At 43.1% G+C, this 17,034-nt stretch overlaps 2 protein-coding genes across 10 annotated transcripts in view; one reads left to right on the top strand and one right to left on the bottom strand.

Moving 5' to 3' along the window:
• PMS1 (PMS1 homolog 1, mismatch repair system component) overlaps window positions 1-2,150 on the bottom strand; it is a 45,838-nt gene extending 43,688 nt beyond the window's left edge. For 2 of the 6 annotated variants that reach the window (XR_009558441.1, XM_060281353.1), the window contains exon 1: window positions 2,032-2,150. The gene's annotated coding sequence lies outside the window, so the exon portion shown is untranslated. The remainder of the gene's footprint in view (window positions 1-2,031) is intronic. The other 4 variants (XM_035136057.2, XM_035136065.2, XM_060281355.1 and 1 more) reach the window with 3 other exon arrangements.
• Window positions 2,151-2,199: 49 nt separating this feature from the next.
• On the top strand, window positions 2,200-12,567 carry ORMDL1 (ORMDL sphingolipid biosynthesis regulator 1). 4 transcript variants are annotated; one of them, XM_035135981.2, is made up of 4 exons: window positions 2,200-2,339; window positions 4,961-5,148; window positions 9,016-9,167; window positions 10,980-12,567. In XM_035135981.2, the coding sequence occupies exons 2-4, from the start codon at window positions 4,975-4,977 to the stop codon at window positions 11,113-11,115; spliced, it is 462 nt and encodes a 153-aa protein (XP_034991872.1). In that variant the 5' UTR covers window positions 2,200-2,339; window positions 4,961-4,974; the 3' UTR covers window positions 11,116-12,567. The 4 variants fall into 4 exon arrangements, with proteins under 4 accessions (XP_034991872.1, XP_034991882.1, XP_034991891.1 ...); XM_035135991.2 differs by having other exon boundaries at window positions 2,205-2,303; XM_035136000.2 differs by lacking the exon at window positions 2,200-2,339 and adding an exon at window positions 2,369-2,576.
• Window positions 12,568-17,034: the final 4,467 nt, after the last annotated feature.

Here is a 17,034-nt window from a genome sequence, read left to right as displayed (position 1 = left end):
TGATGGGAATTGTAGTCCAAAACATCTGGAGGGCCGCAGTTTGGGGGTGCCTGACTTAGACCATGTGAAAAACGAACCTAGGATTTTAGCTGCAGTTCATTCACTCCCAGCTTTGCATTCTTGTTATTAAAAAAAAAAGCACGTTGTTGCGCTCATAAGCTAGGTTTAAGGTGCCATTTAGCTCCTAGCTTTCATCTCTCAGTTCCTAACACACTGGAAAGAATGTAGTTGGTCAGTGGAGCTGTAGGCTCAAAAAGGTTGAAAACCTCTACGGTAGAGAACAAGCCTCTTAATCTCAGGGCCGCGGGTTCCAGCCCCACGCTGGGCAAAAGATTCCTGCGTTGCAGGGGGTTGAACTAGATGACCCTTGAGGTCCCTTCCTACTCTACGATTCTACAATCTGCATATGACATTGCATAAGAACACAAGAAGAGCCCACTGGATTAGGCCAACAGCCCATCTAGTCCAGCATTGTGGTCTCACAGTGGCCATCCAGGTGCCTATGGAAAGCCCCAGCGTAGGACCTGAGCACAATTTAACACTCCCAAGAAATCCTGTTGAAAGCAAGACCCCACGCCATGCAATGGGTGCCGTTTTCTCCCTACTTGCGCATGCTTTGCGACTGGGCTATTACTCTGGGAAGGAAATAAGCCAAAACATGGATGGCGTTCACACCGCAATAAATTCCCCCTTTTTTTTGCTCTCTTTTACCAAGAAGCACATTTTTTTTTAAAAAAAAAAACGTGGAAAGTGCATTCTACCTCCCAACCTTCAACAGAGAAATTAAAAAGGTGAAGGTGGTCTTTGTGGCGCAATGAGTCAGTGCGCCTGTCTGTTAACCAGAAGCAAAGGTGCTAACTTGAATAAAATATGGGGGGTAGGGTAAACCCTGCCCTGCATAATTGACCACAAGACACGGTGCATGTACAGTCATACCTCATGTTACAGACACCTCAGGTTATGTGTTTTCGGGTTGCGGACTGCGGGAAACCCAGAAGTACCGGAATGGGTTACTTCCGGGTTTCACTGCTTGCGCATGCGCAAAGCACTAAATTGCACTTTGCACATGTGCAGAAGTGTCAAGTTGCACCGGCGCCTGCGCAGATGCGGAGCTTCAGGATGCGAACGCTGCGGGTTGCAGACGTGCCTCCGTCACAGATTACGTCTGCAACCCAAGGTTGTTCCACTGTATACCATTTGAATGGCAATGCTCCTCAACTTGGAAGGGGGTGGCCCCCTCAAATATTTTATTAGGGGGCATGGGCATAGCCAGGATTATGTTGAGGGGCGGAACCGAGTTGTCTGCAATGGTTAAGTATTTATATTTATTTATTATTAGTTACGCATTTTTATTTACGGTCTTGCACCTCCTGGCTACATCCAAGTTAGGAGTGTGTGTGTGCTGAAGGGGACCTCGGCTCCTAGGAGTTCGACTCCTACAACCAGAAAGTTGATGGTTGGAGCCAAGCCAGTGACAACTGTGGGCAGGATAGCTGCATTGCAGGGTTGGGCTAGATGACCCTGAGGGATCCCTCCCAACTCTACAATTCTGTGATTCTATGTGCAGTACTTTATTTGCATACTGAAGTCAGTTTTTAGATGCCACTGCACCGGGGGGGGTGTGTGTGGCAAAAATAACAGAACCTTAAGTTTCTTAACCTCAGAAAGCTTCGCACCCACCCTCCAATATACTCTCCATATACTGTACTGCACTTCTTCCTTCGCTTGCATCCGGTGCCACAAGCCAGGCCTATAGCAAAGCGCAGTAAGATCCTCGGAGCAGGTGTGCCAACTTGAATAAAATATTAACCGATCGCATGACGCGGTGCATGCACGCCAATTGAATTGCAAAATGCCTCCGATATTGCAATATTTTATAGAGGGGGGTGTTGGGGCGAAGGGACCTCGGTCCCCAGGAACTGAAGCGCCGCGAGGCCAGAGGAAGGCGAGGTAAAACAAACAAACAAACAAACAAACAAGCAGCCCCCCCTGCGCCCCAAAAAGCAGCTCGTCAGGCCGGCCCTCCGCTACCTGTTCCGGGGCGGTCACGCAAGCCGGCCGAAGAAACTCCCCCTTCTCCGCTCTCCGCCTCCGGGAACTAAGCGCGCTCCGAACCGCTCCCGCCACCGCGCGCGCGCACAAACACCTCGGCCGGGGGCGGGGCCGAGACGCCCTGGCCAATCAGCTGCTCCGCCTGCTCCCAGGGCAACGTTCCACGGCGGTGGCCAGAAGGGGCGGGCAGTGTTCTCAGCGAGCCGGGGCTGCCGAGGAGGGTCCGTCGCCCAGTGCATCTCCCCTTCCCGGTAAGGGCGAAGAAGGCGCGCTGTTCCGCGGGGCGGGTAGGTGCATGGATGGTTGTGTGTGCGCGCGCGCCCTCGGCGCGAAGGCCGTCGTTATGCAACTGGTGGCGGCGGTGCGCGGGGCCGTGCGCTCCGTGCAAGCGCGGCTCCTCTGCGCAACAAAAGGCGGCTGCACCCTTCGGGGAACAATGCAGAGCGCCCTGCTGCTGCTGCGTCTGCGTCCTATAGGCATTGCACGGACTCGGAGGCCTCGTCTTGCTGCTGCCGCTGCCTCTGGTATTTAAATGCAGTAATGCTTTAGAGGTGTGCCCTTTCTTTTCGCAAAGGCGCACCTTTCTGCTTCCAGACAAAGGATCCTCAGTAAGCTAAGCTGCCGTCATTTCTCGGGCCGTGCCCGTTGCATCTGTCATGATCAGGGTGTCGGAAGTGGTGGCGATGGTGTGCTGCTGGCGAAGAGAGAGAAATGAATGCAGACGTTGCCGAAACAAATACACGGTGGTGGTGGTGGCTGCTAGTGCGTGGTTGCTGAACGCAAAAAGTGGCTTGAGCTGTGCGGAGTTGGGGGGAAATAGACGTGCAGTTTTGCTTGGCCCATATTGGGGTGTGAACCGGAGGAGGAGGAAGAAACGATTTTTACCTTTTCTCCATATACTGTACTGTATACTGCACCCCATAGGCTAGAGAGAGACGTAATTGTCTGTCCTGTTGCAAGCAGGAATGCACCCCGAGGCGTGCACATTTTAGAACGTGGTGAAACAATGGCCTCTCGCCCTGGAAGCAAACTATTGGGAAAGAGTTCTTCTCAGCTTTCTTTTATAGTCAGATGTTGTTTGCAAGCGACATGCCCGTATACTTGCCATTAAAGCCGTTTTAGAGCTTTGGTTTTAGTGAAGCTAGCACTCCAAACATCTCCAGTTCTAAAAAGTTCAACTCGCTTGAAAGTATGCAGTTTTACTGCTAGATGAGCCTCGGTTGATTTATTGGGACAGTGATTAATTTTCAAGTACGCACATTTTTTTTATAATGCCCTAAGTCTATGCATAGCTGCCAAGTTATCCCTTTTTTAAAGGGATTTTCCATTGTGCTGAATAGGCTTCCTTGCGAGAAAAGGGAAAACTTGGCAGCTATGGTCTATGTGCTGATGTGGCTTGGGTCTTGTACAGGTACTCATTTGTCTTGAGGATCTGGCTCTCGTAGTCTTGAGGATAATTGTTACTCAGTTGTGTGTGTGGTCAATTTACATTAAACTATGTATATTCTCATTTGGGGACTCAGGTGGGTGAGTATCCACATATTGGAGGGACCAGAGCCTAAATGAACATTGTTTTTAAGGAGGCATCCTTCACCAGTCAGGTATTATGCGTCTCCTAGTATGATTAGGAAAAGGGAAAATGGAGAGTGAACGTTCTGTTTAAAATTGACAACACACTTGCTAGTGTCTCCTTGGAAATAAGACTCGAACCTGACACAGGCTTTCCACAAAGTCTCTATTCCCAACATACTTGGTTAATGTAAATTATTCTCATCCTTAGTGTCAGTCATTTCTTGAATGACAAAACTGGATCCCATTATTAAGAAGATGCAATTGAACTCTCTTTTTAAAAAAGAAGAAGACTGAGTTTTAGGAAATTGATAATCTTACACTCTCTCATCTTCTTTCATCCAAAATACAAACAAATCTAGAAATGATATCGTCCAGGGATCCTTTACCTTTTTACCTGTTCTTAAATTGACCTTTTTGTGTATACAGAATTCTGTGACTGATTTCACATTACGTATAGTGCATTGAAATAAGCATTCAGTATGTTTTTTTAAGCTTGATGTTTAGGCAATGTTAACCACTGTTGACATTTTATGGTTAAATTATGAGTATTTCTGAGGAGGGAATTGACTACGCTTTCTAGGATAGCCTTGCAAAACCTATTTCCCTGATTTGGGGGGACGGACTTACCGTATATTCCGGCGTATAAGATGACTGGGCGTATAAGACGACCCCCAACTTTTCTAGTTAAAATATAGAGTTTGGGATATACTCGCCGTATAAGAAATACGACCCGGCGTATAAGTCGACCCCCGACTTTGAGAAGATTTCCCTGGGTTAAAAAGTAGTCTTATACGCAGGAATATACATATTTCTTCTATAGGAGGTCATAAAATTGATCTGTGATTGACTAACTGCATAAAATTGCAGCAACCTCTAAAACTGACAGCTTATAAACATTCAAAAAGCTTATTTAACTTCCATCAGTCTTAACTCTTTGTTTGCAGGGGAGGTGTGTATGTGATATATGTAGAATTTGTGTTGCCTTGAAGGCAAATGAAACTAAAGTCTGTTGAAACCAAAGTGCCTCTGAACTCGAGCACTTCTCACTAAGCCACAAACATTGCTGCCGGGTAGGGATAGGTCTACTTGTAAAAATGGAGATACCGTGTATGTAATTTTGCAGCACAGTTAAAAAGCAAGCCAAAAGTTGGTGATATACTGTTTTTAAAAACCATATGGTATATCGTTTTAACCTATGAGAAAGATGCTAAAGGTGTTTTGTGCAGCAATTAATGGTTATGATCACGTCTATAGCCTGCCAGTTGTAGGTAGAATACAACAGGTATCCCTGACAAAGCGTACTTTCTGTCAACCTTTCTGCAATATTACTTTTCAGAATAAGAAAAGAAGATGAACGTCGGGGTTGCCCACAGTGAAGTAAACCCCAACACAAGAGTAATGAACAGCAGAGGAATGTGGCTCACATACGCTCTTGGGGTTGGCTTGCTCCATATTGTCTTGCTCAGCATCCCGTTCTTCAGTGTTCCGGTTGCGTGGACCTTAACCAATGTTATTCACAATTTGGTAAGTACCCTACAAAGCAATGGAGAAAGAAAGGTGAAGATACTAAGATACCTGTTACGAGGTAGAGGCCCGGGAAGGCTCCTTTCCCAGAAAACAGTTTGAGACTGCCGAATATTGTCTTGAAATTAGTCATCTGTTCACAAGATGATAAATAAAGCTTCTAATCTCATCGTCTGGATGCAGAATGATTTTTTTGGGGGGGGGGGCCTCTTATCACACCCAAGGACATAAAACAAGAACAAAAGTAAACATTAGGAATATTCAAATAAAATGGCCATTGAAAGTACTCTTGCTCATCTGAAAACTCATGAGGAATTTAAATGACTTTGTTGGACCTCTAGAGCAGGTTCCCTCAACCTCGGCCCTCCAGATGTTTTGAGACTACAATTCCCATCATCCCTGACCACTGGTCCTGCTAGCTAGAGATCATGGGAATTGTTGGCCAAAAACATCTGGAGGGCTGAGGTTGAGGAAACCTGCTCTAGAGTAACAATTGCGTTCAATCCAAGGCGCTGGATTCTCCCCAACTAAGCTGCTTGTGGGTTGTAGTTCGCCTCCTGATGGCGCCATTACTTGCTGCCCACAACTGGCAGAGTCTAGAGCAGGCTTCCTCAAACTCAGCTCTCCAGATGTTTTGAGACTACAATTCCCACCATCCCTGACCACTGGTCCTGCTAGCTAGGGATCATGGGAGTTGTAGACCAAAAACATATGGAGGGCCGAGTTTGAAGAAGCCCTGTCTAGAGTCCTTCAATAACCCATGGGCGACTTCCCTACTGGCCTGCATGTGCTCGTCCCTTTGAAAATGGCCAGGAGGGCTTCTGGGGTCCTCTTGCATTTCTTGAAGGAGTACTGTAGTAGGCACTTAGCCACTGCAAGAAAAGAAGCCTGCTCTCCGACTAGCTCCTCCATAGAGGAATGGGAGAGTTCTGCAGGGGTCTCTGTGAAGATAATGGGGCTCTGGGTTAATAATTTCCCATTCTTTGTGGAAAGGACATCTGTTAGACAGAGACAGCAAGCGGAGCACAACTTCTTGCATGCTCCTTCTTGCCTGTCCAGCGCTAACTCCACAGAGATGGGGTTAGGTTGCAAGCCGTACATTACTGAAGCCACCACCTTCATATAGATGGGCTTTGGTCCTCGTGTGCAACTGCAGGGTTTTAATTTTGCAAACTCTTTGCTATTGTTTGGCACATGTTAAGCATGCAGTAAAATCTTAATGAGAAATGCTATTCCCCGGGATAAACAAAGTGCCACCTCAGGGCCTAGGCCTCTGGGGTCATTAGAAAGGACCGAGAGACTTAGCTGATGCAGGCAAATCTCTGAATAATGTTATGCAGGGAGGCATTTTGTTGATTAAAGCAAAGTGGCTTCTTATTTTGTTTACCTTAAATGTCACATTTAAAGAGTCAAATTTACAACTTCTGACACAAGAGGCATCTTTGGGAATTTTACTAAGTGCCGTACCTATAAAATGTCTCGGCGCTGATGAATTACTCCTGGCCAGTATTGATGCTGCCTGTAGAATTAAGTGTTGATTGTGACAAGCGGATAACTTGCTCGATTTCAGTCACTATGATGGAGAAATGTGAGGTGTTAAGACTGCAAATAATTTGTACATTATCTGTTATTAATTAACATGTAGGTTATAGGGAGGGGAAATAATTTTAAGTGAGCTGCTTTTGCTGTATTGGAGGAACACAAAGCTCCAGAAACACACTGGCCATTATTTTAAAAAAATTATTGCTTTCTAGTACCAGCTTATAAACTACCTTTTCTTTCACTCTTCTCTGAGGAAAAAACCTCAAGTGCTGTTCCTAAAAGCATCTGGAACATTAAAATAGTCTTCCTGTACTTTTTGATATTGAAAAGGGGACAAATGATATATGGAGAAAGGGAGTTCATGTGGAGAGACCACAACAACAAAGTCATATTTCGGGCCCTGCCTTCAATTTGCACCTTCAGTTTGTGGTTGAGGGGGAAAAGGTGATTTAGAGTGAAGATTCAGAAGCCGCCTTGTCCTGCGCATGTGATTTAGGTATCACAGACTTGATTATTTTATTTATTGAAAACATTTATATGCTGCTTAACATTTCAGAAATTTCCCAACAGGGTGCAGCCTGGGAATTCAACCTGTTTTGCATAGGACCAATGCAGAGATTGGAGAACCTTACGAAACCATTTTGACTTTGAAACCCCTAGAAAATGGGAGGCTGGAATGCTATGTTCTCCTTCAGTTGAAGGAGTGGGCTATTGAGAACACTTAACACTCTTGACACCTAAAGAGACATACTTGAGAAACAAATGACTTGACACTTAAATTGCCTTTAAATCAGCTTATTTGGGTCCCACACCCAGCTGCGAATTTCCCCAACATTGGTGTGACTCGCAGCTCAATCCTGGGCAGTTCTTTTCAGAAACAAGGCCCTTAGCGTTCACTGGGATTTACTTACATTGCTGCCTTCAAACGTTAGTTTAGGTCCCCGCCTCTGTGCAGATCAGCTGAAGAGAAGGGATCCTCACATGTTCAGTCTGATAGGCAGGGAAGAAACAGTCTGGATCCCCATTAAAGCCCTAAAGAGAGTAGAGAACTTTAAACCTCTCCCCTTCGTCTCATCCAGTGTTATGTGTACTTGTAACACACACACCCTCCTTTGTTGTTGTTGCTGCTCAAAATCAGGAGTCTTGCAGGACCACAAATTTTGCTTTGGCTGAAGTTAGCCACCCCCACTCACTCAGTTTTGAGAAAAGGACCACACAGTCCATTTCTTTATCAACTATTCAACTTTTCCAAAATAAAATTAAAAAATTCCTTTAGTAGCACCTTAAAGACCAACTAAGTTTTTATTTTGGTATGAGCTTTCGTGTGCATGCACACTTCTTCAGATACACTGAAGAATCTGTGTATCTGAAGAAGTGTGCATGCACACGAAAGCTCATACCAAAATAAAAACTTGGTTTTTTAGGATTTTTTTTTATATTTTGCTTCGACTCAGACCAACACGGCTACCTACCTTGTAACTTTTCCAAAATAATAAGCTAAGGGGTGTGTGACATGGAGGCCAGCCACTGAGGACAATCGCCATTTGTCTTGGCATTTCTGCGTAGTCATTGGTCAAGCATGTGTAACATATGCAAACACTGAACAAATTCCTCTTTTCGTTCAATAGCAGTTCTTAATGTTCTAGTTACAGGTAGGTAGCCGTGTTGGTCTGAGTCGAAGCAAAATAAAAAAATTCCTTCAGTAGCACCTTAAAGACCAACTAAGTTTATATTTTGGTATGAGCTTTCGTGTGCATGCACACTTCTTCAGATGGGCTGATGGGAGTGGTAAACCTGTAGATGGGTGTTAATGGCTGCTGATGGCTGCAATTAGTCCTGGGCTGAGGTGCTAAAGAAAGCTTGATCATGCATAATGAGATAAGAATCCGATATCTCTATTCATCCCAGGTGCTTCCATGGTTTTAAGCTTGGTAATGATTTCCAATTCAGCAACTTCCCTTTCCAGTCTGCTCCTGAAATTTCTCTGTAATAAAACAGCTGCTTTGAGATCTTGTATAGAATGTCCTGGGAGATTGAAGTGTTCTCCTACTGGTTTTTCAGTCTTCAGCCCATCTCCCATTCCCACCCACCCCCACCACCCTCTGTATATATATAGGGTCTGACACTTCTGTTTCTAGTGTATCTGAAGAAGTGTGCATGCACACGAAAGCTCATACCAAAATATAAACTTAGTTGGTCTTTAAGGTGCTACTGAAGGAATTTTTTTAGTTCTTAATGTGGCATGATTATTTCTCGCAGAGGTTCTGTGTGGTTTTCTAATAATGCCATAGCTTGCCTTCTTTTATTTTTATTTTTTCTCCACAGGGAATGTATGTATTTTTGCATGCTGTAAAGGGGACACCATTTGAAACACCTGACCAAGGCAAAGCAAGACTGCTGACGCACTGGGAGCAGCTGGACTACGGCGTGCAGTTCACATCCTCCCGGAAATTCTTCACAATCTCTCCAATTATTTTGTAGGTTTCTTTGTTTTTTGAAGTTCAACTATGGCAGTATTTGTAGTCTGGGAATTATCCAACAGTAATATTTGATGGGGGAAACCAGTTACTGCATAGGGTAACAATGTGTGAAATCTGCAAAAAAAATAATATTGGGGTCACATAGGTTTTACACAATCCTTTCCTTGTCTACTCAGAAGTAAGTCCCACTGAGTCCAGTAATTCCTCAAACAAAAGAACTCATTTTCTTTCTGTTTAGCTGCTTAGAAACATAACCTTATTGCTGTTCCTGCCCTCAGGATACACACACTTACTGTAATGAAGACTCTTAATTGTTTTTTTTCCTCTTCTTTGATCTTTCGTTTCAACCAACTAATGCAGTACCCATGGTATTCTAAGCCAGAGTCAAACTTTGAGCAACCTTATTACTACGGGATGGTAATGCTTACAAGTATTAAGAATGCCCTGTGGGCACTCTATTGATCATCTGTTTTCTGAAACAAGCAACCTAGATTGTGAAACATGAACTATACAGGGGAATGCATTTGTCCATTGGCAGCTCAGTAGGTATTGCAAATAAGTTACGCAACAACCTGAAATATCTCAAGTAGACTGCTGGCATTCAGCTACCGTATGCAGTGGTACCTCTACTTATGAATTTAATGTGTTCCGAACGCACATTTGTAAGTCGAAAAAAATTGTAAGTCGAATCCCATAGGAATGCACAGGGAGAAAAAATTCATAAGCAACCCTATCTAAAAAAAATCCTATCTAAACTGCATCCAAGATGGCGAACGGAGCTCCGCTCGTAAGTAGAAACATTCATAAGTAGAGTTATTTGTAAGCAGAGGTACAACTGTTTATACCAGGGGTCAGCAAACTTTTTCAGCAGGGGGACGGTCCACTATCCCTCAGACCTTGTGGGGGTACCGGACTATATTTTGAAAAAAAATTGAATTAATTCCTATGCCCCACAAATAACCCAGAGATGCATTTTAAATAAAAGGACACATTCTACTCATGTAAAAAACATGCTGATTCCTGGACCGTCCGCGGGCCGGATTTAGAAGGCGATTGGGCCTTAGTTTGGGGGACCCTGGTTTATACCGTAGTATAAACATGGCAATTTGTTGTAGGTAAGTCACTGTCTGTCTGCATTCCCACTCCCTTAGCTTCCTACTCGTTGTAATGATTTATGAGATATTGTATATGATGGTTTGAGTGCTTGGGGAAAGTGCTTTGGTGAATGGATGCTAATTGTCTTGCAAGGCACATACCAGAAAGTCTAACCCAGGGGTCAGCAATCAGCAACCTTTTTCAACTATGGGCCAGTCCACCATCCCTCAAACCATGTGGGGGGCTGGACTATATTTTTTTTGGGGGGGGGGGGACAACGAATGAATTCCTATGCCCCACAAATAACCCAGAGATGCATTTTAAATAAAAGCACACATTCTGCTCATGTAAAAACTCCAGGCCGGCCCCACAAATAACCCAGAGATGCATTTTAAATAAAAGCACACATTCTGCTCATATAAAAAAACCGCTGATTCTCAGACCGTCCACGGGCCTGATTCAGAAGGAGATCGGGCTGCATCCGGCCCCCAGGCCTTAGGTTGCCTACCCCTGGTCTAATCTCTTAAAAGTTCCTGTGACTTCTGCAGTTGGAAATATTTTGTAATAAATGCATATTCTTTGCTGAGATTTTCCCCTTGAACCAATTGTCAGTTCTGAAGTGGTAACTTTATGCATGCCCTTCATTAAAAATAAATTTCTTTCCTTCTGCCCTGTCCTTATATCCTTATTAACTCCCCCTTTGTTTTTCTGCAGGTATTTCCTGGCAAGCTTCTACACAAAATATGATCCGGCACATTTCATCCTAAACACGGTTTCTCTCTTAAGCGTACTTATTCCTAAATTGCCACAGCTGCATGGAGTCAGAATCTTTGGGATCAACAAGTATTAAGCAGGAGAAACGAAACTAAGAGCAATCTGACCACAACATGGTATTGGCTGCTTGTTTCCCTTGGCAGAAGGAACAGTTTGCAGTGCCACTTATCTAATAATCTACAACAAGACTTTCTACTCCCAAGATGTGTGCTATTCTTTCAAAGCTATGCGGGAGAGGAATAAGACTTTCTGAAGACGTATCAAACTTAAGTGGTATATCTTTGGAGGAAAGGCATAAGGAGCTAGGCAGGCCTAGTTCTATTATGTTAGGTGCACTTGCAGGATATATGCCAAGCTAGCATAAATGAGTCTCAAAAGGAGAATGAGTAATTTGATTGAAGCATAGGCATAATGTTTCACAAACTTAAGACAGCTGTGGCAACGCAAAGTGCTTTGGGAAAAGAAGGGGGAATTGCCCCAGTTCTCCATTGTAATGCTTTTTGGGTGTTTTTTAATTTTATTATTTTACATCCAGGATTTTATCTCCAGCTGCAGGAGTTGCCAGGTTAACAACAAAAGCAAGTGCTGTGACTCCATTGTAATGGATTTAAGTTCAGGGGGCTGAGGTCAAATTTAAAGTCTTTGTTTCATACAAATTTAAACCAAATCAATGTTTTCCAGACAAAGCTGACCATTCTGAAACATTCAGAGTATCTAAACTTACAAAATGATCTGTAGAACTGGGTTCTTTTCTGCTTTGGCTTTGCCTTCAGTGCAAACCGCTAAATAATTTTTCACTTCCGGAGATTGCTCGCAAAAATGAGAGCCCTGTTTCAGTTAGTAGAAACGCTGTCTCCAGTAGAATATCTGGCCTTGTACAGGCAACAACCATTTTGCACGGGGGTTAAGGACCTGACCCCCGTGTGCATCGGCTGAGTTCGCATAAGCCCGCTCTGCCCTGTTGTGCCCACGCCCCCCCTTTTCCGGATACTTCCTTGTCGCACGTGTGCAATCACACACATATTGGACACGTGCAAAACATTCATTGCCTGTACTCAGCTAGAAATTGCCACGCGATGGGTAACACACGACACCATAATGTGTTGCCTCCAGATTTCCGCACCCACCCCCTTGTGCTTTACGCAAATTGTGAAAATTAAGGGTGGACTGTAGGCTTGATTAGAACTGTGTAAACTGGGGAAAATTTTGCCTTAAGAGCTTAAGGTCTTTGTTTCAGTGTTTGCTACTACCTGATATGGCAAATACCTCTTGGAGAAAACATTTTGTGTAACCCAAGGAAGAGGCATGTGTTTCCCCCTGTTGAATGGGGAACGGCTGTGACTTGGTAGCAAAGAGACGCACCTTGCTTCAATTAAAACTCTGCCTCATTGCCTACAGAGACGAGTGAATTCAAGCTAGTAGTGATTATGCACTAATGGGCTACCTTCAATAAACTGTACTTTCCTTGGACTCTGAAAATGTCTGTTAAAATATCAATGTTTTATATTAATAAAGTGAATGACTTTGAGACTGATCATATCAATACAGTACATTGTTAAGTGCAGTTCACTGTACCAAAAAAATGCAAGCATAACAAATTGTAAATAGAATTATAGTTGTAATGTAGGGCTAGTGTTTGAAACACTACATACTAAAAATGTATGAATTGAGTAAGAAGCATTTTCAACAATTATCTGAGACATTGATGTGGTAAGGGTTTTCTGTCTGCCTTTTGACATTTTCCCTCAAATCTGATTTCTGTGATTTATTCAGATTAAAGAAAAAATGCCCTAAGAAGTCGTTTCATTTGTTTAAAAAATGAATTCATCGATGCTCCATTTTTGCTTCCCTCCCATAAGCTAACATGGCAGGTTAAGGCTTGCCTACACAATGTGAGATGCCTGACCTTATGTGAAAATTGTCACGTTAGATGGCTATGATGTGGCAAGAAAGATACATACGGGTCACTATTAGCATCCATCTGCCTTGGGAGACAGTGGAGGAGTGCGCCTTTGGGTTTGAAGTCAAACTGTTGGAAGGTTACGGCGCCTGCTGTGGCAGTAGAGGCCAATAGGGGAGAGATAGGTTTCGTTGCAGCTAGGGCAGATGAAGGCGTCTGGTTGTGCTGCTGCAGATATACCACGGTGTCCCTTTTCTCTGCATTCCTCCCAGAGGTCATTCCTCCTCTGGTTACTGCTATGCAGGTACAACCTTTCTGACAGTCTTAAGGCACTACAGTTCCTACACTCCCATTTATTTCTGCCCGTCATGTGTAGACAAATGACTTTTTTAAGGGTTGCCTAAGTCATCATTTGGGACGCGGGTGGCGCTGTGGATTAAACCACAGAGCCTAGGGCTTGCCGATCAGAAGGTCGGCGGTTCGAATCCCCACGACAGGGTGAGCTCCCATTGCACTGTCCCAGCTCCTGCCAATCTAGCAATTCAAAAGCACGTCAAAGTGCAAGTAGATAAATATGTACCACTACAGTGGGAAGGTAAACAGCGTTTCCCTGTGCTGCTCTGGTTTGCCAGAAGCAGCTTAGTCATGCTGGCCACATGACCTGGAAGCTGTACACCGGCTCCCTTGGATGAGCGCCACAACCCCAGAGTCATCCGCGACTGGACCTAATGGTCAGGGGTACCTTTACCTAAGTCATCATTTAGGCTTGCCTCTTCCACTTTTCACTTGTATTTTGTTTTTGATTCTGCTGAAAGCTGAAGTGGAGAGAGTAACTATTACCCCATTGAAATTACTCATGCATCAAGTGAGTCTTAATCAGACAGCTAACCTGAGTCACTGGGTTTGGTTTGCATAGTCGTATTCCAGTGAGCCTTCACCAAGTTGCAGTATTATAACATTTAAAGAATTAAAACTGAAAACCCTAAGGCAAAGTAGTGCAGGTCATGCACAACATACTGAACTTTATTCCAAAGTACATAGTATAAGACTTGATGGGCAGATCATAGTTCATGAACTGAATCTCAGTAGTATTTCACGTCCTTCCCAGTAACCATGCAGAGTGGAGAGGGAAATGTGAAGTAAGAGGTTGCCTGCACTTTGCCTTGATCTCTAGGCCTATATCAGGGGTCAGCAACCTTTTCCAGCAGGGGGGCTTCGCTCAGACCATGTGGGGGGCAAGACTATATTTTGAAGGGGAAAAAATGAACTAATTCCTATGCCCCACAAATAACCCAGAGATGCATTTTAAATAAAGGAAACATTCTACTCATGTAAAAACACTGATTCCCGGACTGTCCGTGGGCGATTGGGCCACATCTGGCTCCCGGGCCTTAGGTTGCCTACCCCTGGCCTATATCCTATCTCTACCAACTAGTGTCATTCCTCGGATTAAGTACACTTCAGGTTGAGTACTTTCAAGTTAAGTACTCCACGGACCCGTCTGGAACGGATTAATCCACTTCCCATTACTTTCAATGGGAAAGTTCGCTTCAGGTTAAGTACGGACATCCAGAACCAATTAAGTACTTAACCTGAGGTACCACTGTACATTGATTATTGCCTTCATTTTATGGATCAATGGTCTCATTAGCAAAATTCGTGTTAAATTGCTGTTTTAGGGGGTGCTTTTCATCGTCTGGAACGGATTAATCCACTTCCCATTACTTTCAATTGGAAAGTTCGCTTCAGGTTAAGTACGCTTCAGATTAAATACGGACTTCTGGAACCAATTAAGTACTTACCCTGAGGTACCACTGTATGTTGCTAACAGAAATAGTGAGCAGATGGGAATGTCCTGCCCATTCGCTAGATGAGCACTTTATTAGTTCGTTTAAAATTAGCAGTTATGGACTAACAGATCCTAAATGCAAACATTGTTTCATTATCAGCCACTGCAATATTTAAATCTGATACAATACACTTTTCCAGCATTAAATAAAGTAACTTTTTGCATAATATTCCAAATGACAAACTTTTCAATTTTCTGACTATAGTACAACTAGGGTTGCCTAGAGAACTTGTATAGCCCATTGGGAATGGGGAGCCACCCAAACCTGATGAAATTCTGCCTTCTGTGTAATTTCTAAAGAACTGTTTGGGGAAGTTTTTAATGTCTGATGTTTTATCACTTTTATATTATTATTATTGTTATTATTATTATTATTATCATCATCATCATCATCATCATTAATTCTGTTGGGAGCCACTCAGAGTGGTTGGGGAAACCCAGTCAGAAGGGTGGGATATAAATAATAAATTATTATTATTATTATTATTGGTACTAAAATAATTTCTAAAGACGTAATATAAATCAGTCCTTTAGTGGCTATACCTCCTAACCCTAACAACTGATTTTAAAATTGAATTCTAGAATACTGTTCCCACTTGTAAGTTGCTGCAAATTCCAAAGGAAGTTTTAGAGTAGTTATATTAAAGTTTTTTAAAGAAAAAAGCAGACAGGACATTGCGGTCACAAGCTCAATATTAGTCGTGCATTTACAGTACCGTGTTTCTCATAAGACATGTCTTATATTTATTTTTTCCTAAAAAAAACACACTATGGCTTATTTTCAAGGGATGTCTTATTTTTTTCCTCCTCCTCCTGCCGCGGCCGGCATTGCTGCTGCGCCTATCACTATGTCTTATTTTCGGGGTATGGCTTATATTCCTTAAATGCTTAAAAATCCTGCTGTGGCTTATTTTATGGGTATGTCTTAAAATATGAGAAACAGGGTATATGACAATAGTGGATCAAATACTGTTTAAACTGTAAATATGACTACTGATTTGAATGCAGGGTGGTTATTAACTTACTAAATCGTTATGTAGCAAGAACTGTGTAACTAGAAATTATTAGAGGAACAACTGATTGCCCTTTCATGTGGTGTGCTGCATGCTATTTTGGGGGGCAAGTTATTCCGAGCCCTTTTACGGACTAAATAATTGTTTCAGCTGGACAAAATAAATGCGAGTAACTAGTTTTCGAATTAGAGGCTAAGCCACCCAGATACATAAATATATCTAAGGAATGTTTACCTTCAGCTTGAACAATAAAGAGGATTTAATGGGATAAATGTGCCTGAGCGCTATATCTCAGCAACGCTAAAAAAGTGAGTGACAGAAGCTTTGTACAGCCACGTGTTTTTTTAAAAAAATCAGTTGCTGTTTGTGAAGGCTTTTGACCCTACTATCATTCAAGATAACACAAGGAAAGCGACAACATTCAGAACTGGCCTGGACTTTGGATACAAAGTGACTCATTTTGTTGAAGACATCTTCTTTCCAAATACCCAAAAATAGAATATTATGCAGCTTCATGTTTGGGAGATCATGTGACAGCTTACCTGACTTATGGAGTTTGAACGCTTGCATCCATAAGCTCTTGAAGTTTCTGCTGTGGCTTACTTCCTTTCAGTCTGCTTTTGCTCTGATATTGTATCGGGGTGTGTATTTTGCATATGCATATTGTTTTTCTATAATGGAAAAAGTAGGTACTAACAAACAGAAATTTGGGTTGTTATAAGAAAATACTGCTCCTTTTCCCTTATGGAGTATCCAAGAGCCCGTATAAAGTCCTTAAGTAGGTCCCCTATTGGAAGGAGAAAATAACAGAGGCCAACCAGAGAATATTGAGAAGCAAGGCAGCTAGTAAGCCTGATCTTTATTAACTGTTGCAACAGGGTGCTCACAACCACACGCAGGAGGCACCCAGAACAATGGTGCGCAAGCCCTTATATAGACTTTTTAAATTGCCCACCCTGGAGCCCAAGACCCCCCCCCCCCCGAAACATCATATAAACATCAAGGAGGAGGCAGTCTCCAACAAAATTCCTGTTTGTCAGGATACCTGATACATAATAGCCACTGATTCCTCTACCTGGGCAGCCTGGCCATTCCTTTTAAGATGCTAAATACTTAGTTCCTGATTCCAGGTCACAGGCTCACCCTATTCATGCACAAATACACCCTTAAGACAAATTAAAAAATTTCTTCAGTAGCACCTTAAAGACCAACTAAGTTTTTATTTTGGTATGA

This window comes from Zootoca vivipara, chromosome 1 (genome assembly GCF_963506605.1).
Source record: "Zootoca vivipara chromosome 1, rZooViv1.1, whole genome shotgun sequence".
Taxonomy (NCBI): domain Eukaryota; kingdom Metazoa; phylum Chordata; class Lepidosauria; order Squamata; family Lacertidae; genus Zootoca; species Zootoca vivipara.
Note: the sequence above shows the minus strand (reverse complement) of the source record. Positions and strands in the feature narration are given on the sequence as shown.

Coding starts and splice junctions, on each gene's coding strand:
- ORMDL1 (XM_035135981.2), top strand. CDS start 4,975: ATGAACGTCGGGGTTGCCCACAGTGAAGTAAACCCCAACACAAGAGTA. Junction 5,149..9,015: donor CCAATGTTATTCACAATTTG/GTAAGTACCCTA, acceptor TTTTCTCCACAG/GGAATGTATGTATTTTTGCA. Junction 9,168..10,979: donor ACAATCTCTCCAATTATTTT/GTAGGTTTCTTT, acceptor GTTTTTCTGCAG/GTATTTCCTGGCAAGCTTCT.